Source organism: Podarcis bocagei (genome assembly GCF_964188305.1).
Source record: "Podarcis bocagei genome assembly, chromosome: 6".
Classification (NCBI taxonomy): domain Eukaryota; kingdom Metazoa; phylum Chordata; class Lepidosauria; order Squamata; family Lacertidae; genus Podarcis; species Podarcis bocagei.
In genome coordinates, this window is record NC_138130.1 from 49,667,038 (window position 1) to 49,689,470 (window position 22,433).

The 22,433-nt window shown below is 40.7% G+C and overlaps 1 protein-coding gene across 1 annotated transcript in view; it reads left to right on the top strand.

Moving 5' to 3' along the window:
• LOC308588660 (amine oxidase [flavin-containing] A-like) overlaps nucleotides 1-17,389 on the top strand; it is a 30,920-nt gene extending 13,531 nt beyond the window's left edge. The window contains exons 4-15 of the mRNA XM_081197189.1: nucleotides 2,149-2,253; nucleotides 3,536-3,627; nucleotides 5,478-5,619; nucleotides 6,504-6,653; nucleotides 7,121-7,280; nucleotides 8,340-8,436; nucleotides 9,034-9,087; nucleotides 9,500-9,557; nucleotides 12,515-12,612; nucleotides 13,864-13,975; nucleotides 14,920-14,982; nucleotides 15,508-17,389. Of these exons, the coding sequence (XP_081053315.1) occupies nucleotides 2,149-2,253; nucleotides 3,536-3,627; nucleotides 5,478-5,619; nucleotides 6,504-6,653; nucleotides 7,121-7,280; nucleotides 8,340-8,436; nucleotides 9,034-9,087; nucleotides 9,500-9,557; nucleotides 12,515-12,612; nucleotides 13,864-13,975; nucleotides 14,920-14,982; nucleotides 15,508-15,669 (1,293 nt within the window). The 3' untranslated portion in view covers nucleotides 15,670-17,389. The remainder of the gene's footprint in view (nucleotides 1-2,148; nucleotides 2,254-3,535; nucleotides 3,628-5,477; nucleotides 5,620-6,503; nucleotides 6,654-7,120; nucleotides 7,281-8,339; nucleotides 8,437-9,033; nucleotides 9,088-9,499; nucleotides 9,558-12,514; nucleotides 12,613-13,863; nucleotides 13,976-14,919; nucleotides 14,983-15,507) is intronic.
• Nucleotides 17,390-22,433: the final 5,044 nt, after the last annotated feature.

Consider the following 22,433-nt stretch of genomic DNA (forward strand, 5'->3'; position numbering starts at 1 on the left):
CTGTCATGCCACCTTGGTTACGTTACATGCTGTTCCCAACCTTCAGACCATAATTCCAGTCACTGGTTTAAGCACAAGTTCACTGTTGAGTTTTAAATCTGAATGCAGAGCACTTAGAAGATACAGCAAAATGTTTATTTCTAACTTTTGAAGAGAAATTGCTTTCTTGATTGATGATGTTTTCCCCCTCCCTCTTGAGTTATATGGGAATGATCATGTTCCTCCATTCCCAGAAGGTGTGTATCTTGTGATTATGAGCTAAGAAAGGGTTGAGGACGTTTCTTACTTGGCTGTGATAACTGGACAAGTTTTCTCTTGTTTCTGTAAATCCAATTGGATTATCTGCTGAGTTACTTTGGATAAAAACTTGCAATAGAGCACTGCCACTCACATTTATCTCCCTGCCACTCTGAGCAGCAACACAGGATTAAATGGGGTGTATCTATAGCCCAAAAGTCTTCTGCAGTTTTCTTATTTGGTTTCCTTACGCTATGTTTATTTAGCTACAACAGTAGTTTTGGTGCCTATTCAAACACTGCATTTCACATCCATGCAATAGGGGAGCAGAGATCTAGAAGGGAGTTCAGTGTTGCAGCATCTGCCTTGCATGCAGAAGGTTCCAGGTTTAATCCTCAGAATCGTCAGGTAGGGCTGGGAATTCTCCCTGCCTGTAATCCTAGAGAGATGCTGCTAACCTGTGAGGACAGTACAGAGCTAAATAGAGCAATAGTCAGACTCTGTATAAGGCAGCTCCCTATGTACCTTATCAGATCCATCCTCCTGGGACCAGCGCTGTAGTGACCCTGCTGTCAGGAGGGTGACTTTGTGGCTCTGCCTCACCACAGTGGTTTTTATGCCATCTAGGGAAACACGGGACATGGAATTAATAGGCAAAGCCCTAATTTGTGCATGCTAGCCTGCTTCTCTACTGAAGTTTAGCAATTGGTAGGATGGGTGGGGCAGGTCTCTGTAGTATAAGAAAGCAACTCTATTTGCTTAGGAGATGAAGTTTTCAATTTTGGGTTTCTGTCCTAAAGACCAAACTGAGCACAGTTTGCAAAGGCAGAACTGTGAGAACAGCTGAAGGAAGAGAAGAAGAAGAAACTCTGTAGGAGATTTTGTTTCTGCAATACCTAGAGGTCAGAATACTCATTCCATAGTAATCATTAACCTTTATTTCTGAGGCAGTTGGACAATGAACTTGAGCTTTGTTTATTGCATTTATTATGTGTTCTTTGATTTCAGTTTGTTGGGGTGGATAAATGGGGTTGTTAGCTGATGCTTTTTGAATATTTGAAACGTCCTTCTAACCTGTGCAGATGAATTATATAGAGCACACTTTTAAATGTTGCTTTTTAGAGCCGTTTCAAGAGCCGTTTCAATCTGATGAGCTACATGGCATGAATGTAAAAGGGTTTACTCAAGCATGAATGCAAATCAGGAAGAGGCTTTATCTTGCCATAGCCTCAATCCAGCTTTTCCAATGTATTTTGCTGACATTCTGGACACACACGCCCATATCACAACTTGGGGACACAAAATTAAATCAATTGGTAGTAGATTCAGCAGCAAAAAATTATGCTCTTCTCACAAGACATGAGAGCATTCATGCAGTCAGCAAAAGGAAATGGCAGACATTAACCCTTTCACGCCCTTGTTCTGATCCCTATAGTCCTAAAGTAAGAAGAGTGGCATTCACTTAAGAATATTCATGAAATCACATAAATGACATATGATGCAGCAATATTTGCATCCAGTTAAATATTTATTGATTAATCTGTATGTAGTGTAAAGGGTTTGTTTTGGGATTGGTCTGGCTTATATTTGAATATTATATTATATTCTCACTAAAAGGAATACATTTCCTTTGATTTTGACTGTGGTATAACAACATGTAGAAAGTTTAATTCCACACACCCACACCCTGGAAATGGACATTACATTTTGGGATCTTCTCTATATGAAAGCTACCTTAACTAGCTTTGCTTATTGGCTGACGTCTTCAGAAAAATCCATCTTTTTCTATACTTTGTGTTTATGGATTTATTTCCAATTTTGTTTGTGGATTGTAACTGATATGGCTGCTATGGAGACCTCAGATCCATGTCAGGAAACAAATTCATTGTTCCATATATTTATTTGTTTCAGGGAAAGTCCTATCCATTCTGTGGTGCATTTCCTCCAGTGTGGAATCCTATCGTATATCTTGATTTTAACAATTTTTGGAGGACAATGGATGAACTGGGAAAAGAGGTATGCTAGAAACAATAAAGGGATACTACGTATCAATATCTGCAATATTTCTAAAAGCTCATGTGGAAAATCATTAGGGCTACATGAAGATAGCATTCAGTAAGAATCCATCAAGAATCAAAGAGAGTTCTTTATACTGTATAGTCATTGTGTAGACATTGAAATCTTCAATTGTGAAATGTATTGGCCAAATGAGTTGGTGTCATCTGGCATGATTAACAACCAAGTGTGTTTTACTTCAGGAAAATAAATTGTGCCAGAGGCACAGACCTGCCTTTCCGGCACTATCCTAATAATGAAATACAGATAGTGGAAATCTCTTGTGTGTTCAGCTTTACTGGCTCTGTTGGATGTGACCCAGCCTAGCTTCACTCTATTTTGCCCAGAAGCAGAGTTAGTGGTATATATTTTGTCCAAGCCAATTTTTCTTCTTTCCTTCCACCTGATAGTTTTTTGCAACAGCAGCAAAGAAGGGCAAAATAAAACAGACGTAGTGTTGGGGTGGGCGGAGCCCAGTGCCTTGAGAGGGATACAAATTGCCCCCTCCTCAGATATCAGGTGGATCATCTGATGGGCAGAGATGGGGCAATGAAGGTCTCTGCCCAGTTGATCTGCATGGATCAGCTGAGAAAAGGAGACTTTGCACCTGAACATCTGCCTTTAAGTGGTGTCTCTCTCTGTGTGTATGTACAAGATGCATGTGCAGCCCCTGGAGAGTTGGTCATGTGCAGCCCCTGGAGGGTTGGTTATGGTTGAATGGGACCCTCAGGCTGAAAAGGATTAGCCCCCACTGGGTACCTGGGTATAAGTCCTATTGGTGCTATCTGAGTAGACATGTATAGGACTGCACTTGAAATCTTAGTGAGTATTAAATGTACATATAGTTAACTTCAACAGCAATGGAAAATATCTACTAATAGCTGTCCTATCTCCAGCTGTTCTGACTGATTGAAACAATGTTCTACTGGTTCTGAATAGAAGAATTCACCTATTTAATTTTATTCCACATGGAATGTTCTGCATCTATGAAGCATGAAACACACGTGTGTGTGTACATATGTATGCGTGCATGCATACACACACACACACAGAGAGAGAGAGAGAGAGAGAGAGAGAGAGAGAGAGAGAGAGAGAGAGAATTGCATTAGCATGCATTTGGGGCTGTGGAGTGAAACTATTGCCTGAATGCCCTTTCGGTGCATGGATGGAAGTTCAGTTTTGACTGTGATGTATGTAGTAAGGAGAGTGACTTATTTCCCCACCTCCCACCTCTGGTCTTCAGATTCCGGCTGATGCTCCCTGGGATGCACCACATGCTGCAGAATGGGACAAAATGACAATGAAAGAATTCATTGACAAACACTGCTGGACCAAGTAGGTGATTTGATTCATTTTGAAAGTTTACCTTAATGTGATACTTGCTTCTTTGCTTGCTGCATGCCATATTCAGGCTACATACATCAAAGCCTTATTCATGTTGCCTCTCTCCTCTAGTCATAGAATAACCAATCACACATATACAGTGTTGCTAGAGAAATACATCTGGGAGCAGATAGTAAAAAATGTAGAATATACTTAAAGTGCGGAACATGCTTGACAGATTGACCTTAAGCATCCATCCTGATTTGCTTGTGCAAAGCTTATGCACAAGTTAGACAATACCTAGCCTTTGCTGAGCATTCATTCTGATTTCTTTGGTGGGCAATTATACAACAATGAGTAGTCATTCTGATTTGTTTTCAGGGTGTTCTCACTTCTTCCCGGTAAACATTGATCCACCTCACACGTTTCAGTGTTTTCCCCATCACTTCCATAAAATCTGGTTTTTTTAAAGTGCATTCATTGCATCAATGAATAATAAACATGAATACTGGAAGATGTATAGAAAACACGTTCCTGATTCTGAAGGTGAAAGGAGGGGCTTTGGGATATGGTATTATAGTACCCATTACCATTCCCTACAGTTTAATGGGTAGTTCCACTTGTTTCCTCACATCTCAATGTATGCAGGCATTGAGAGACAGGAATAGGGAGAACTGTGGTGAACTTCAAGGGAAGACTCCTCACATTGAGGGGTATCTGCACTGTGTGTGGTGGGGCAAAGCCACCCTCCTGCCATTGACGTCATTGCTGCTTATCTTGGCAGGGCCATGGTGAGGTTGGGACTACATGGTTGCACTGGCAGAGCTGCTGGATGACCCCAGCCCAACCCTGTCCAGACAAGGAGCCATGACGCCCCAGCCATGCCATGCCCCACCACACACACCAGTACTGAGGGTTCAAAAGAAAGACTTTTCAACTACATAAATGATGAGCTTAATGAGGCTCCCTTGGAGGGCAGAGCAAACATCACCACTAAATATGAAATACAGTTTTCCCCAAAGCAAATATTAATCATTGACTGCAACCATTGAATAAGTAAGGCTATAGTATGTTGAATCCATAGAATTTGTACATTCATATTGCTTTTGTAGACTAACAGCCTAGTTGGGAGCTACCTCAGATCATCAGCTGGTCAGTTCTGGTCTAGACCAATATTAATATGCTATCTGCAGTTTTAAGGTCTTTGCAATTAACAGAGAATTTGGACAATTTATTTTTAGTGGAAGTGATAACATCTAGGAACGTAATAAAGGCAATAAATTCTGAACAAATCAATAGCACTACAAAATTAATGAACAAAGGAGGAGCTGTCACTCATTCAAATGATCTTTCCTCATCAGATTAAGAAACACTTCACTTTCTTCTATTATTATTTATTAGATTTCTTGCCTATCCTTCACCATAAGGTCCCAGGGCAGGTTATAATGGCAGAAACAATAGAGTTTAAAACAAAAGAAATCCAACAATCAATAATAATATTTTAAAATCCTTACATTAATTTACAATTTTCAGGTAGGCCAAAATAATACTATTCAGTTATCAAAGCCCTGGATAAATAAGTGCATCTTCAATGCATGATAAAAACCAAATAATGATGCTGCTGGAGGCACACCTCTGTTTGGTTGGAATTCCACAGTTTATGGGCTACTCTTATCTCACATTGCCACCCCTCAAGCTTCTGGTAGTGACAGAACTACCAAGAAGGCCAATTAAATAGAATCTTTGTTTGGTTTCCTAATAATAATATATAAAAAAATTGTAGAGAAAAGTACTGTTGATAATAGCAAATTAATATCAATAGCTCTCAATCTTTGTTGTCTCTACCTCTTCATTGTATAAAGAACCACTAGGGATTTTGCTACACTCTTTGTTGATATCAACGTCACTTCGGAGTCACACATGGTCTCTGCTCTCTGGTTCCTGTGGTATGTGAAGCTGTGTGGAGGAACAACCAGGATATTTTCTGTAACCAATGGAGGGCAGGTATGTGAAATCATATATGGATTCTTCCTTGTGAGAAGAATGTGCTGTTGCATCTTCTCTAACTGATGGAGAAAGAGCATTTGGCAAGAACTCAATGTGCTGGAATAAACAAACAGAAGATCATGCTATTTTGGACATTTAGACTTGTGTTGAAATTAGATTAATATTATTTCCTCTCCCACATTCACACATCCCATACTATGGAGGCTTTACTGTGCTATTGTGATAATGATCCAGTTTAGTTTCTATGGTTACTAGCCAGTTACTGTGTTCTTAAGAATTCTGTATCTCATCACCACCACCTCCTGCCCAGAGTCTCTGGTTTAAAAAACATGCACCCAAAGTACAGTACTACTTATTGCCTGACATAATCACAAGGGTCTTTGGGAAGGTCCCTCAATTAGAGCAGAATTTATAAAATAGTTTTTATTATTTCTGAGAACATGAAAGTAATAAAGAGACACTATTTCAAGGAAAACTTTGTCAGGAACACTTCTGTCCCCAGTGAAAGCAATATTTCATAAATTGGAAACTTTATGCTTTCCCTGTGCTCATATCAATTGTGAATTCTCCTGACCTAGAAATGATAGCAAAAGACTGTCTATGATCACCTCTTTCATAATTTTACTAAATGTATTAGAGATACCATATCCCATAGAAGAAAACTAATATACTTTTGTTCAGATATGGTTTTGGTTCAGGGCTGACGCCAGTAGTCAGCCAGGTCACGCACATGTTGAAGATGTTTGCTGATTTTGATTACTTGGGAAATCCAGATTTCAATGTCTTTTTCTCTCAAGCTTAACTAAAGATGGACTACACCATTAAAAAATAATAATAACAACATTGTTATCTTATTTCTCTGATGGTGCTGGTGTTCCCAGGAGAGGAAGTTTGTTGGGGGTTCTGGACAGATAACAGAGAAGATAATGGCACTACTCAAAGGCACTGTGAAACTGGAGAGGCCTGTAATCCACATTGATCACTCAGGTGATAGTGTCATTGTGGAGACACTGAACCATGAGACATATAAGGTAATCCAATAAGAATAAAACATAGTATGCATTTAATAGGGGGCATGTCCGCTATAGCTTTTAAGCCAATGTAATCAGCCCCACCCTTGTGTGTTACTCTGCTTCTCTCAGTACTGAGGAAATCTTTGAAATCTATTTTATTGATCTATTTATGAGAGCTTCATCAGCCTCTGACATTTTCCTGTCCTCGCTGTCACTTCCTTCCTTCCTTTTATATTTATGTCACTGGACTGCCACTACAGTGCTCACTGCTTTTATCCTGTACAAATGTAAATGTCAGAATGATTTAAGTACTGAGTGAACATCTCTCAAAAGTGTGTAACATTTCCTCGTACAAATCTAGATGAAAAGCTTATGCCACGATAAATGTTACTCTTTCAACATTTAACAAAGCAGCGTTAGCCTTTAACTGCCATGGTTGCTCTTCTGGGATATGTGTCTTATGTTTTCCTGTTTACATTTTACAGAGCAAGTACATGATTAGTGCCATCCCACCAGCCTTAACCACAAAGATCCATTTCAAGCCAGAACTACCAACAAAAAGAAACCAGTTAATCCAGCGTATTCCCATGGGCTTTGTTATCAAATGCATGATGTACTACAAAGAAGCCTTTTGGAAGAAGTCGGGTATGTGTGCATCAGTCTGGCACAATTAAGAATTGATTCATTTATATCCCACTTTCTGCTTACAAAAACAGAGTGGACTTTGGCCTTTCAAATTTGAGTAGCACACTGTGCAAGGTCAACATTTTGTGCCCCCCCCCCACCTCTCACTTTCCGTTCTGCTCAATTCACATCATAGTTGCGGCGTTCCCTAGGCTTATCCATCTAATGTAGCAGAACCAGTTAAAGGTAAAGGGACCCCTGACCGTTAAGTCCAGTCGCGGACGACTCTGGGGTTGCGGCAGTCATCTCGCTTTACTGGCCGAGGGAGCCGGCAGCTTCCGGGTCATGTGGCCAGCATGACTAAGTTGCTTCTGGCAAACCAGAGCAGCTCATGGAAACGCCATTTACTTTCCTGTCGGAGTGGTACCTATTTATCTACTTGCACTTGACATGCTTTCGAGCTGCTAGGTGGGCAGGAGCTGGGTCCGAGCAACAGGAGCTCACCCCGTCATGGGGATTCGAATCACCCACCTTCCGATCGGCAAGCCCTAGGCTCAGTGGTTTAGACCACAGCACCACCCAGTTATGCTGCCCTAAATCTGCCTCTGGTAGAGCTCAAGAAAGCTAACAACATTCAAGTAAAACTGTAATAAGGGTGGAGTTATCAAGCATCTAAGTTTCGTCTGTTGGGTACACAAGTTATGTCATCCTGTCAGTATGTACAATCACTAGTGTTGATGCACTTTCCTTCTCTAACTCATATTAATCACAACATAGATATGCAGTGTATTATCTCAGTAACTGTGTTTAATAGAATTATCATTGTATATGACAAGGGGAGACAGGGAGGCATATCAATGAGTTTTTGAATATTGCAATGAGCAAAAATGTTTATTGTAAAGAATTTAAGATTAGAAAGTGCATTCCTTGGAAGTTTGAACAGGAAGATTTATGCAGCACAAGAGTTCTAAATGTGCAATGGCTAACAGGATACTTAATGTTAAAATAAATGTACATTTGTGCCTGGAAATAGTACTCCACACTGAGTATTTCTGGTGGCCATTCTATTTTTCCTTTCAGATTTTTGTGGCTGTGCAATGATTTTGGATGAAGAGGCTCCAATTTCAATCACCTTAGATGATACTAAACCTGATGACTCTGTACCTGCTATTATGGGGTAATGAAGCCTGCATTTATATATTAGATGCAAGAAATATTGACAGAAAGACTTGTGCAAGACCAGCTGGTGTGAAGTTATGGAATGTATGCTAGGTAACATTAGAGAACCCTATAGAAAAATGTATTTATGCCTTGCTATTAGTTCCATCATGCATTTCCTGAGCTCTGTCCTTCATTTCACACACATGCAAACATTATCTTTCAGCACTTGTTGCTGTGCCCACAAATCTCCACATACCACAAGGGAATCTACATCCCATTGCAGGAATCCAGTATTGAAGTTACCAATTTCTGAAGTATAATAATAATAATAATAATAATAATAATTATTATTATTATTATTATTATTATTATTATTATTATTATTATTATTTATTATTATTATTTATACCCCGCCCATCTGGCTGAGTTTCCCCAGCCACTCTGGGCGGCTCCCAATCAGTGTTAAAAACAGTACAGCGTTACATATTAAAAACTAGTTGCATGTAGCTCTTGCATATTGCTGTTCTTTTTTTTACATTTTGGTGGCATGTATTTTTTTCCAGTTGGTACCTTTATGTATGCAATATTGACATGTACTTTCCTCCCTGTTTAGCTTTATCCTTACAAGAAAGGCATTTAGACTAGCAGATCTTAGCAAAGAGGAGAGGTAAGAATAAGCAACTCCTAAACATATCTCTGATTTGTATTCCCTAACAATAATTAATTCTTTATTATTGTATAGTGGTGCATTTTTAAGATGCAGAAGTCAGATTTTTAAGATACATACAATCAAACCTAACTTCATGGTTGTTATGAGATAGCACCTTGGACAAGGTCACCTAACAAGCTGAGCTCTCTCTGGAAGAGGCGAAAGTCTGCTATCTTTGTGTATGAACTTCAGTTTAGTACAAAAAAATGTAGTCTTTTGAGTAAATACACTCACTGGAAGATTTGAGTTGTTCAGTGGTTTTGATAGTTGTTTGAAATCTTATTTTGCTATCCTATTAGTTTCAAAAACCTAGTGATTATGGATTTGGGTGCTTTCACATTTTGTCTATTCCTTTTCCTTCTTCATGTAGGAAGAAAAAAATCTGTGAACTCTATGCAAAAGTCTTTGGATCAGAAGAAGCTTTACATGTAAGGAAGAAGAGCATCTAAAATTGGTGGAGTATTAATTATTACAACTTATGGTTTAGCTATATGAACATTTGAGGTCTGTGTTCATATTATTATTTGTTTCTTAGGTGAAAAGGTAATAGATGACAACTATTTTATCCCTTGCCATCTGAATGAAATCCTTAAATGTAAATATCAGGTGATATCCAGTCATATTCAGAGCAGACCCCTCAGAATCAATAAGGGAAAAATGCAGAATTTCATGCCACAAATTAGGAGATACAGGTGTGTTAAGTAAATTAGCACAATCATTAGGGGGGGGGGAATTGAATGGAAGTTTTCTAGACATAGGGTATGTGATAACAATCTTTTTGAAAATGAATGAAGATCCTTCTATATTATATTAGAATGCAAGACAAAATAAGGTGCTGGAAAACTCCTCTTTTTGTAAAAGCATTCTTTTCTTTTTATTTGGAAATATATATTTTACAGCATGTAATTGATTAATGTAGTGTTCTTTTGTTTATTTTTCCTTGTAAAGCAAAATACAAATCTAACTTGAAAGCAGTGCTTCTGTTATAGGGAAATGTAATTTATCTAATATGACAGCAATCTTGTTAATGGTTTTGATTAATGTGAATGGTTTTGATTAATGTTAATGGGCCTAGGTAAAGGTAAAGGTACCCCTGTCCGTACGAGCCAGTCTTGACAGACTCTGGGGTAGTGCGCTCATCTCACTCTAGAGGCCGGGAGCCGGCGCCATCCGCAGACACTTCCGGGTCACGTGGCCAGCGTGACGAAGCTGCTCTGGCGAGCCAGCACCAGCGCAGCACACGGAACGCCGTTTACCTTCCCGCTATAAAGCGGTACCTTTTTATCTACTTGCACTTTAAGGGTGCTTTCGAACTGCTAGGTGGGCAGGAGCTGGGACCGAAAGACGGGAGTTAACCCCGCCCCGGGGGATTCGAACCACCGACCATACGATTGGCAAGTCCTAGGCACTGTGGTTTTACCCACAGCGCCACCCGCGTCCCTGTTAATGGGCCTATCTTGCATCAAATGAGTGACTAGCAAAAGAAGCTTGATGGCCTTTAATTACTTAGAATCTCAGAGGCAGAAAGAGGCAGGTATCTTTGAGGAATGTTGTTTGGGGATCTGATGCAGGAAGAACCATGTAGTGATAGTCAACTACCTTTTAATCAGAGTTGCTCCATTGATATTTACATAAGAACAAAGCTAGATTAAGTTTATTAATTTCAATAGGACTACCTATGAGCAAAACTTAGTTGGTAAAACTTACTTTTATTTTGGATCTATGTGGAAGCAACCATAATCTCAATGGCAATCATAACAATTTCTATACATCTAAAGATTATCAGAGCTTGTTTGCTTTTTTTATAGACTATCCAAAGCAACCCTGAGAGGTGGAATTATGCTTTCTTAAAACATGTTAACCATTACTCTTAGAACATTGTTTCAAAAGGCAACTGCCATTATTCTTTTGTACTGTTGAAACACTCTGTTTACGAAGCATTGCCTAATCCCTTGTATCCCATCACTGAAATCTTCAGAGGAGTCACTATTAACGACTGCCCATGGCTTGGATGAAAACAGCTCAAATCCACCAAGAGCTGTGCATTCAGCATTGTGGTTCCAATCTTATGAAATTCCCTTTCAGCTGAGGTCAGGCAGGCCCCCTCCCCCATTGAACTTCCAATACCTGTTGAAGACCTTTTTTTTTTGTTCCAAAAGACATTTTAATTGAAGTCTGGTTTTATAGTTGTAGCACATTTTTATATTTTCTGCACTGTATTCCTTGTACACAGTTTAGAGATTATTATAGTTAAGCAGTATATAAATCATTTAAATACCGTATTTTTCGCCCCATAGGACGCACCGGCCCATAGGGCGCACCTAGGTTTTTTGGGGGGGGAATAAAGGGGGGGAATTATTCCCCCCCAGGCGCGGGGCTGGGGCCCGAGCTTCCCCCGACCCCAGCCCCCAGAACAGGCTGCTATCTGCAAGCCTAGGGAGCCCGGCGCGAAGTCGCATCTGTCTTCTCAGGTTTGCGGGTATCTGCCCGAAGCCCGGGGCGCGCTACTCAGCGCACCCTGGGCTTTGGGATGCAGGCAGCTCTCCACAAGCCTTGGGAGACCGGCGGGAACTCCTGCAGGCTCCCAAGGCTTGCGGATAGCTTCCTGAAGCCTGGAGAGCGAGAGGGGTCGGTGCGCACCAACCCCTCTTGCTCTCCAGGCTTCAGCGAAAGCCTGCATTCACGCCATAGGACGCACAAACATTTCCCCTTCATTTTTGGAGGGGGGAAAGTGCGTCCTATAGGGCAAAAAATATGGTAAATAAAAATAAGCCAAATCAATAAAGTTTAGAAAAAAGTAGATTCTGTTCAATACTTATAGGAACAAATTAATGCAGACTTTTCCCATTTGCATGAAGACTCTCACTTCTTCCTGAAGGGGGGAGGAAATTGCAGGGGGGTCACTTCTACCAAGGACCCCACCCCTCGGGTTGAAGAGCATAACCTATGAGTCCATACCATGGGACTGCAACATGTGAAAACAATGCAAGTTCTGGAAATTAAAGTTCTGCTCCATTATTACCATTTCTTCATAGACATACTGCAAGAATAGTCATTTCTCTTACCTACCAATCTTCAAAGCACTCGGCTCTTCGGAGATATGAATCAGGCTTTGTGTTAGAGAAATGCTTGAAAAATCACAGCCTTGTTCATAGCCAGTAACAGTGAAACCCAGCTCAGTCCAAAGTATTGAGTCAGCACTGTGTAGTAGCATAACCTCCTTCTCTGATTTATATGAATTGTATTCCGTTTGTAAATTAACACACCTCCCTGTAATCCAGTAATGGAAACCTGGAAAAATATCCAGCATTTACAATGTAAATTCTGCCATGAATCAATGCCTTAAAAAACAAACAAAAAAACTATGTTTGATTTATTCCTGCAGCCAGTGCATTATGAAGAAAAGAACTGGGGTGCCGAACAATATTCTGGTGGCTGCTATTCAGCCTATTTGCCACCAGGCATTATGTGCCAATATGGAAGGTAAAACTAGCTAATAATATACTCTTGTTTCGTTGTTGCTAGCAGAAATTTGTTGAACTATAAAACCTTCTAGATATGAAGCCTGCTACACTTAGGCATACTAATACACTATCCTAGTGAGAAAAATGCCAGAAAACTGAAGCTATTGCCAGCAGGCAAAATAATAATATGCTGTAAAGCGCTCTGTAAAAGCATAATAATCTATTTTAAGGTTGTAGATAACATGCTCCTGATTTAGGCATCATTGAGGAGAAACAATTCAATTACAGTCATGGGGCTTAACTACAGATTACTAGCAAATATGTGGCTTATGACCTGTGAAGGAGAAGACAGTTGCGGGGGGCAGGGGGGGCAGTTTGGAGATTCCCACCCCCAAAATGGCCCACATATTTCCAGTTCCCTTTGTTTGATTCCTCTTAATAGATGTTGGATATATTTAAACCTCTGGAACTGGGGATTACTAGTGCTGAGGCAAAATGGGAAGGCTGCATTTCATACAGCATTTTTGTTTCTTGTAGAACACATCACCCACTCATTCCCTTGGTAATTTTTTCACTGTGTTAGGTTAGATGGCATGTCACCATTGGCTAGGCAACTGGACCCAATGTTCTCTCCTCCGGCTCTGATCACAATTAGCAGAATATTTGGGCTAGAATGTGGACAGAGATGCACATTTGAATGTGCAACCAAGTCCGCATCCTGCAACAATTAGTACTGCATAATTAGACGTGATAATTGGATGCAGGGCAGAGTTTTACTGCACAATACAAATTGACAATGACGCTGTCAACAGAACAGTCAAGGGTGGCACATTTGGGAAGCAGAGATGCTTTTCCTTTCCATCTGAAACAATAGCCAATTAGGGTAATGGCGTAATCATGAATGGGAGAGAAAAAATGAACAGTGAAATGGAAGGTTCTGTGAGTTTTCCAAACATTTGCACCTTCCCTGAAACAACTTTCCCAGTGTTACTGGCCACCCCAATCTCTGCCAAGCAGTGCATGAGATTTCAAAGAGGGTCTTGGCACTCAACCAGGGTCTATGTTCCTTTGGAGAAAATGAGACACAGTGGAGTCTGCAATGTCTTATATGATTTATTTACACATATTTATACCAGATCTGTAACAATAGCAAAAGTTGAACATCATGAATATTTGATGCTATACTGCCTGCTACTGTTCAGTAGCCTAAAGCTCTTTGCTCTCAGTGCCTACCAAGTGGGACCTATGTGTTGCAATGTTTGTTTTACAGGGTCATTCGTCAGCCGGTAGGTAGGGTCTACTTTGCTGGCACAGAGACAGCTACTCAGTGGAGTGGCTACATGGAAGGTGCAGTGCAAGCTGGAGAGAGAGCTGCCAGAGAGGTAAAGAGAGCCAGAACTCACTGGGCATCTTCATTAAAGACCTAAGTGATATAGCTGTACCAATGAGATTTTGGGTCTTCTTGGTATTCAGATCTCAATGTCACTGTGCTAAAGAGAGAATTCTCAGCAAATCAGAAGGACCAAAGAAGAACAATAGAAACTAACATTCTTTTATAACAATCAGCTGCTAATGAATCCCAGCTATTGTTGTTTAATGTATCCTTGAAATGCCTGAATCAAAGTTTTTATGTACAATAGGATTTTTTCAAACAGAATGCTAATTAAGCCAGAATAGACTTGAATGGTGTGGAGCAGCTGCTTTAATTTAAACAATAGCTCTTAGTAGTCAAATATGCACCATTCAGCTATCGAGTAAACCACTTCAGATGACTCAAATGATAAAGGTATTAGGTGTGTGTCAGTTAACTTCCTTGTGACATCTGAACCTCTTTTGTAAATATGTTGCGGTATTTTTTGTATAGGCTAGATATTGAGGACTTGGACCTATGAATCTTCCTGGCTTGCAGTATTTGTGGGAAGTAAACATGGAACCAATTCGTATCTCACCCCATTGTCCTACTGAATTATGAGTTGCCCTTGTGGTGTGTTTATTTTTCCACATGGTCTGGTTTTGCACCACCAACATACTGGTAATGTTTGATATTCGGATCATTTGGGATGGTCAGACAATGTGGTGCTTACCACATCAGTGGTGTACCTTCTGGGAAGCCAAGAGAGTTAGCATGGAAGTTAAGTGTATGATCTGTCTCTGATCTTAGACATCACTCTTGCAATGTGGGATTCTAGTATGTGGAAACAGTGTCTGAACACCATGTGCAATGCAGGAAATGGCCCTCAGTTGTCTTTATCTCATTTCTGCCTTCATGACTTGCATGGTGATGAAAAGAATTACTGTTAGTGGGATATCATTTTCTGTCTTCCAGATACTGTGCAGTATGGGAAGGATTTCAAAAAATGAAATTTGGGCGACAGAACCAGAATCAAAGGCAAGTATGATTTATCATGCTCTTTTTGTACGGCTGAACACAACATTTCATTGTCTGGCTTATATGACTGCATCACTATAATTTATTGCCATATTATTATGAGGATACTTGATAGAAAAATAGCCATGAACTTAAAATGGAAATCTTGGCCTAGTTTCTAGTATGTGCATTCAAGGTGGGCATATTTAATCAACAGAAGCCCAAACAGCCCTGCAGTCTCCCACTAGAAAAATTGCACATAAATAGTTTCTAGTTAGCTAAGTACGGTGTGAAGTTATTCCTGTGCTTTGCAAGTCTCTTGTTCTGCTCCTCAAACTGCCCATCTCTATCCCATAGTACCTGTCTCCACCTCCACCTCCTGATAGTCTTGTAGTCTCACTCATTTGCTGAGATACCAGATAGGGCTTCTTGTAGCTTTCATCTAGCAAGAGTTAGTTTCTGGCGCCCTGTTTAACTGCATTGTACAGTTGCTTTCTTTGTTGTTGAAATTGCTGTGCTCTAAAAATGACTGCACATTCTACCTAGGATGTCCCAGCTTTCCCAATCACTACCACGTTTTTGGAGAGGAACTTGCCATCTGTCCCAGGCCTCTTGGGGTTCCTTGGATGTTCTGCTTTCCTCACCTCGCTGGCTGCGGCTGGACTTCTTGCCTATAAAAAGGGACTTATCTTCCGAGAATGCTTCTGAAGAAAATGTTTCAATTTCGCCCTTCATGCTGGGTATTGTATTTTTATCGTGGGAACTGTATTTTTATCTGTTGCTTTTATAAGTGGCCTTGAGTGGGTGAGTTTTACCCATAAAGGTTGCCTATAAATATTTTCAATGAACAAATGTTGTTCTTGGAGAGAAGTATCAACACATCAAAAAGAGTTTTAGTGTCCATTTAAAAATCAAGCAGTAGTGAAGCAAAAGTTCTATTTTCTAGTTCAAGCCCCATGTTGGGCAAAAGGATCCTGCATAGCTGGGGAATGGACTAGATGACTCGCATGGTCCCTTCCAACTCCAGAATTCTATGATTCCTCACTTACTTTTATTGATTAAAGTCAGTGGCCTTTTATGCCTTATTCCTTTTGAGAACAAGCCAGAACAGATACTTTGCACATTTCACAATGCTTTTGGGAAAATTCTGTTTGACTTAATTTTTTTTAAAATCTCACAGTGAACAAATCAATGTTAAAAGCTTACTCTAGTGGCTCATTAAACTAGATGTTTATGCTGTCAAGTGCCTGTTGTACTTAGTCTACTGCCATTTAAAATGACAAAACTGTAATTTTGTAAATTTTGCAACTGTAAATGTAGCTATTATAAGATATGAGGTTCAGCAAGGATTTGACTAAAGAGAAATAACTAGCATTAAGTGCAAAAGCAAGGTAATAAAGTTAGCAAGATAGATAATTTAGGATTCCCAAGGCTCTATAAATAAAAGTGGGGTTACAATACGAGATGTGTGTAATTATTATACATGTACTACTTTACAGAAAAAAGTATAGAATCCCTCACTATGTTCTGAACACATAAGATGTTGCTTTGCCATTTTTGAAATAGGAGTAACTTACAAAGCCCTTAATTAAAAATAGGAACTAGGGAAGTAGAGCCACATTTGTGTAGAAAGCTAGACAAAATGTTTCCCTTCTGACACAAACAAATAAAAATAAATCAGCTAAATGAAAATGGGTTGTATTCTGCTAAGCGTCCTTATTTCTCATAACTCTGTGGGATAGCTTAAGTTGACAGACAGTGAATGGAATTAAACTAAGTTTCACAGAGCAGACCCATTGAAATTGATGGGCATGACTGAGTTAGAGCCATTACTTTCAGTTGGTCTGTTCTGAGTAAAACTTAGTTGACTACCCCCCAGAAACTGACTCATGGTCATCTAGTGAGCATGGTGGCTGGACAGGCATTTAAACCCTGTTCTCCTCAGCCTTACACAGTACTCCACGGGTAATCAGTGGCTACTAGCGACAATGGCTATACTCTGCCTCCACCATGATTCCTCTGAATACCAGTTGTTGAAAATCACAGGAAGGGAGGAAGGAACACATATCTTGTGTTCAGGTCCTGTTTGTGGGTTTTCCACAGGCATCTGATTAGCCTCTGTGAGAATATGTTGCTGGACTAGATGGACCACTGCCCTGATCCAGCAGCTTTTTCTTATGTTGTTAATGTCCAATGGTAATGTGACCAATGGTTCCCGGAAAAGACAATTTACTTCAGGTAATGTTATACAGGTATGTAGATAACTGACAATTTGGTGATAAGGGTATCCAAGTCTGTTGGGTGCTCCTCTCATCATTAACTACCTTTGTAAAATGGTAGATACGATTTGTGCCTCTTATCTGTGTAATTTAGTGAAATGTGCCTTTGAACATTCCTTGAATTGCCATTAAAGTATCCATTTAAAACACTCCAGATCATTCAAGCTGTGTCATTTTTATGTCTACTGAAGGGCAATTTGTCTGCTGCAAATTACACCCTCCCTGCAAATGCACATACGCACAGCTTTTAGGAAACATTTCAGAGCTCTGTAAAGGAGGACGTTGTGACAGCTCTAGATGCTAATGACCTCAGTGCAGGGAGAGGGGGAGGGAGGCGTTTGGACAGAAGGGTGAAACTCTCACAAGTGCAGCAATGGGTGCACACAGAATTTTGCTATGCTTGTGGCTCTCTGAATTGAAGCAAGCATGATATGTGCACAACTCTGGGGGAGTTGGGTGCTTGGATTCTTTCTTGGGGGTGGGTGTTTGAGGCCAAATGGCAATGTGGCACTCAGGAATGTCGTGGCACTCAGGAATGCCCCGGCTCTCTCTGAACTCAGCAGGAGCCAGGGCATTCCTCAAAACAATGCTGCTTACCTGTCTTCTCCACCAAGGCCAGGGAAGATGAACATCTATGACACATGCTGGATAGCCTCCCTCTCGACAGTGGAAGTGGTGGGGTGGGTGGAGGACCGCCTCTTGCACTTCTGCCTGAGGTGGGTGCTTCACCTCGACTCTTGGGTGGGCTGGCTTCGGCTCCAAGAATCATTGAAGAGAAGACATGACTTTGTATTCCCAACATTAGTATCCATTTAGAAGTCTCTCTCTTTGGTGCAGAAAGAAGTAAATCAGGTTGAAGCATAGCTGTCAACTTTCCCCCTTTCTTGCGAGGAATCCTATTCGGAATAAGAGAATTTCCCTTTAAAAAAGGGGAAAGTTGACAGCTATGGGTTGAAGTTCCTGTTGTGTGTTGTGGATCCAATGCAGAATGGCCTTTTGCATTGTACAGCCCACTTCTTCTGCAAGTGGATCAGCCTTTCTGGCTTGGGGCATTTAGGGGGAACCTTTTATTGGCTTGCGAAGTGGCTGTATTGTTCTGCAGCTGCTCTCTTCAATCACTTAACATTGCCTTGTGCTGTGTTCCAGAACTTCACACAGAGAAAAGCACTTCTCATGACTGTGGGAGCTGCAAATGGGATTTCGACTAAAAGACTTTCATTAAAATTGGCAGTGCCTTGCTGCTTGCTGACATGATGCTCCTGCTGGAAGCAACATCTTTCTTTTGCTGCAGAATAAATTTATACATCCAATTTCTTTCTACTTTTTGATGTTTCTGACAACCAGCTCAAACTTAACAGAAGTAAACTTAAATCTTTCTGTAAAGTAGATACAGTGAAGAACATGCTGAGCTTTAGCTGCAAGGACAAAACCATTCTTCTCAGAACACTGGGCTGAATCCAAGTACTGTTGCCATAGAACTGCTGTGTGTGAATAAGTGCCCTGAGTCAGAGAAGATGTGACACTATGGATCTGTTGTTTGAAAAGCCAGCAGTATGAGCTGGAACATCTCAATTTCATATTGTTTATCTCTGCGAATAGGGATATAAATAGCCTAGGATTTCTTTCATTAATTCTGTTGACTGGTTCTGTTTTTGCTGAAACCAGGCTATGAACAGGTGTAAACATTACAATTCCAAGGCCATTGCGTAGCATATTGGTTACTGGATTTATAATTGGTTGCAGACCATTGTGTTGCATAGTAAATGATGGCTTTAAAAATACTCTACAGTGACATTTCAGGGCTCCTCACACAGATCAGGATATCAAAGAACTAGAAAAGTTGCAAAAATATTGGCAACCATCAGTAGTAGACAGCATGGTTGGCGAGGGGAATGATGCTCATCTGACCTCTGGTTCATTACAGCCCTGCCTTTTATGGGGAAGGGAGAGGCAGTGGCAAGTTCAGCATGGTGCAAACACACTGCCTGGAACACTGCAATGGTCTGCACCTTGCTGACCTTGCTGCCAGCTCTCCATCCCATTATGTAGCAGTGATGCAACCAACTGGAGGTCAAATGAGTGGCATCACCCCACCATGGCATCTGCTACAAGCATCTAAAACAATCAGGCAGATGTAGCAATTTCTCTAAGAGGAAAAGCTATGATATCCAGGGATCTTTCATTTAGAAAAAGGCAACTTCATGAACTAAACATGCTTGAACTGGGGGAATTATAGTTTTGCAGGAAGGGACTTGCCTCAGCAACAGGTGAGGGAAGGGTCAAATATTCTCACCCGCCACCCGCCACCACCCACCTCTTCTCCACTTTGCATTTCAAGAGCAAGCTGTCAAGCTTTTACAAAATTCTTTGTTACCCAATAGCAGTGCAGACTGGGGTGGGGTGGGAGCTGTCGTACAAAGGGATTGGAAAGCCACCAAGAAGGCTTGTTTCAGACTCTCATAGAGACCAGTACTAAGACTCAGATGCAGGCTTGGCCCATTTGTTTTGCGTATTTACAGACGGGCTGGTGGCATCTGTTCATAGTTCATGTTCCCAGAGTCAGCTTCTTGAAAGGCATGGCTGAGTGTTTACTCTGTCAACACTGTGAAAAGGAGTAGGCAAATCAGTCTGTTCCAGTTCATGCCTCTTTCACATTTGTTGATGCATAAATCTGTCTTGTCCCTTTTCTACAGTCAACCATGTTTGAAATCCACGCTTTTAAAACATTTTAAACACATATTTTTGCACATACACGTTTCTAAACTTATTTTGATAGTCTCTCTCTTTTGAGCAGAGAAATGCACCAGAACATTCTGTAGAAGAGCCAGGGGACAACTTAGCCCCAATCCACACATTAATCTGGGAGGGAAGGGTCAGAATGGTTGCAGGTTTTTCTAGGACACCACTGATTTTTGTGGTGATGATTAAAACTATATATATCCAGCCCAGCTCTCTGAAGGGGAGGCAAATTGTCCTTTCCCTCATCAACTGATGGATAATTTGATGGATGGCGAGAGGATGATACTCATTTCCTTGGCTGATCCATGCAGATCAGCTGAAGAGGTGGGGCTCCGTGCTTCTCTGTGGACATGCCTGTAGACTTGCATGAGTGGTAACATCTACCACTGTCATGTAACCCCTAGCAGGTTGGCCAAGGGTGACAGAAAGAGTTAGTCACCCCTGCCATAAGCAACTATGAGTTAGCCACCCCTGCCATAAGCAACTATGAGAGCCAGTATGGTGTAGTGGTGTAATGAGAGCCAGTGTGGTGTAGTGGTTAAGAGCGGGAGACTCGTAATCTGGTGAACCGGGTTTGCATCTCTGCTCCTCCACATGCAACTGCTGGGTGACCTTGGACTAGTCACACTTCTCTGAAGTCTCTCAGCCCCACTCACCCCACAGAGTGTTTGTTGTGGGGGAGGAAGGGAAAGGAGAATGTTAGCCACTTTGAGACTCCTTAGGGTAGTGATAAAGCGGGATATAAAATCCAAACTCCTCCTCCTCCTCCTCCTCCTCCTCCTCCTCTTCTTCTTCTTCTTCTTCTTCTTCTTCTTCTTCTTCTTCTTCCTCTTCTTCTTCTTCTTCTTAACTAGAAAATATGAGTGATATCCACCTCATACAGTAAACCCATTGATATCCATGGATGTAAATGCATTGGGTATCACCTGTTAGGATTTCTATCTATCGAAGCTGCTCCAGCGAGTGGTACTATGATTGTATAAATCATGTGAGTGTCTGAGAGAGCGTGAGAAAGGAAGTCTGTATTATCTCTTCCTTCTGAGTACTATTGGAAGTTAGTTTCACTTCTGGGTGTGTCACAGGTTTCTGTACTGGTGTTCAGAGAGCACAGACGTACTGATGGAGTCTTCTGTATATAAGACTGTAAATAAAGTAGTTTTAGAACTACGATTGAATCTTTCTTCTGCTATGATATACCAGAAGACTGGCGTGCTCTTTTCAGGAAAGAAGGATCGATTATTACCAGCTACTCTGGACTGAAGGAGATTTACAGCCAGAGAGGGGCACCGAAGAGACACTCCGAAGACTTGGGAAGCTTGCAGCCTTCCCAGGGCATTTTTCCAACATCACACCTTGACCAAATCAATGCACCAATGGAATGCAGGGACTGCCAAAAATTAAAAACAACAAAAGACATTCAGTGTGGCAATGTTTATTCCTTTGAGTTGAACTTTTAAAAAGGTTCACAGCTGCCAGATAAAAATATCTAGAACAGAAAAAGGAACATAATAAGGGACTCAAGACGAGATAGCCACCACAGAGGCACTTAAGAAAACGCCACAATCATGTAAGGCACAAACAAACCATGACTGACTGAATCCATATCTCGATACTGTGATGTTACACTTGTACAAAACAGATACGACGACTAGTACTAGTATGTGATCAAAGGAGAAGAAAGCTCAGCTGCAGGTTAGATCAGTATAATTTATTTAATTTAAAAACCCCTTTTTAAAAACCTGCTTTGAAGATTTTCACTTTTATTTCCACTAGAACAGAAACCATTAATAAGGTTTCAGGGATGAAGGTGCTGGAAGGAATATTATGTTTAATCAATGGGTACATTTATTTAGGGAGAACTGTTAACTTTTAATTGCACTGTGCAAACTTGCCCAGGTCTCCTGCGGATTAGCTCTTCCAGTTTTCAAGCACACACTTTCCTAGTGTGTTGTAATTTTTCCTTTTCTGCGAAGCAAATATTTTATTTCTCCACACTTCAAAATAGGCTTAAACTTTAGAAGCCTGCCTCTGGACACAGTTCTTAAAGCACAGTAATATTCTAGACTAATGTTATGCTAGTTTCAGTTCCATAAACTGAACCTCTTGGGGGAATGGGACTTTCCAGAAGATGAAATCAGCTAGAGGAAGTAGAGTCCATCCCTTTAGGATAAAGTAGAGCCCTTCTCTTTCTGAGAGTGTTAATGAGCATGGAGGACCTTTCTGAAAAGTGAGCCACTATTTAAAAAATCACTGCAGATTTGGACAGGCCAACATCCAAGACGGTGAATGTATTAATTCTCATGTGCATGTGTTTTTGTGGCCAGAATGCATGCATATAAAGATTTTTAAGTGTTAATTTTTGAGTTTGAAAAACTGAAATTTTACTCATGGACAGCTTTTTAGTGTCCCAGCCTTTAGGAGATGCATGCTAAATGTTCTTCAGATATCACAGTA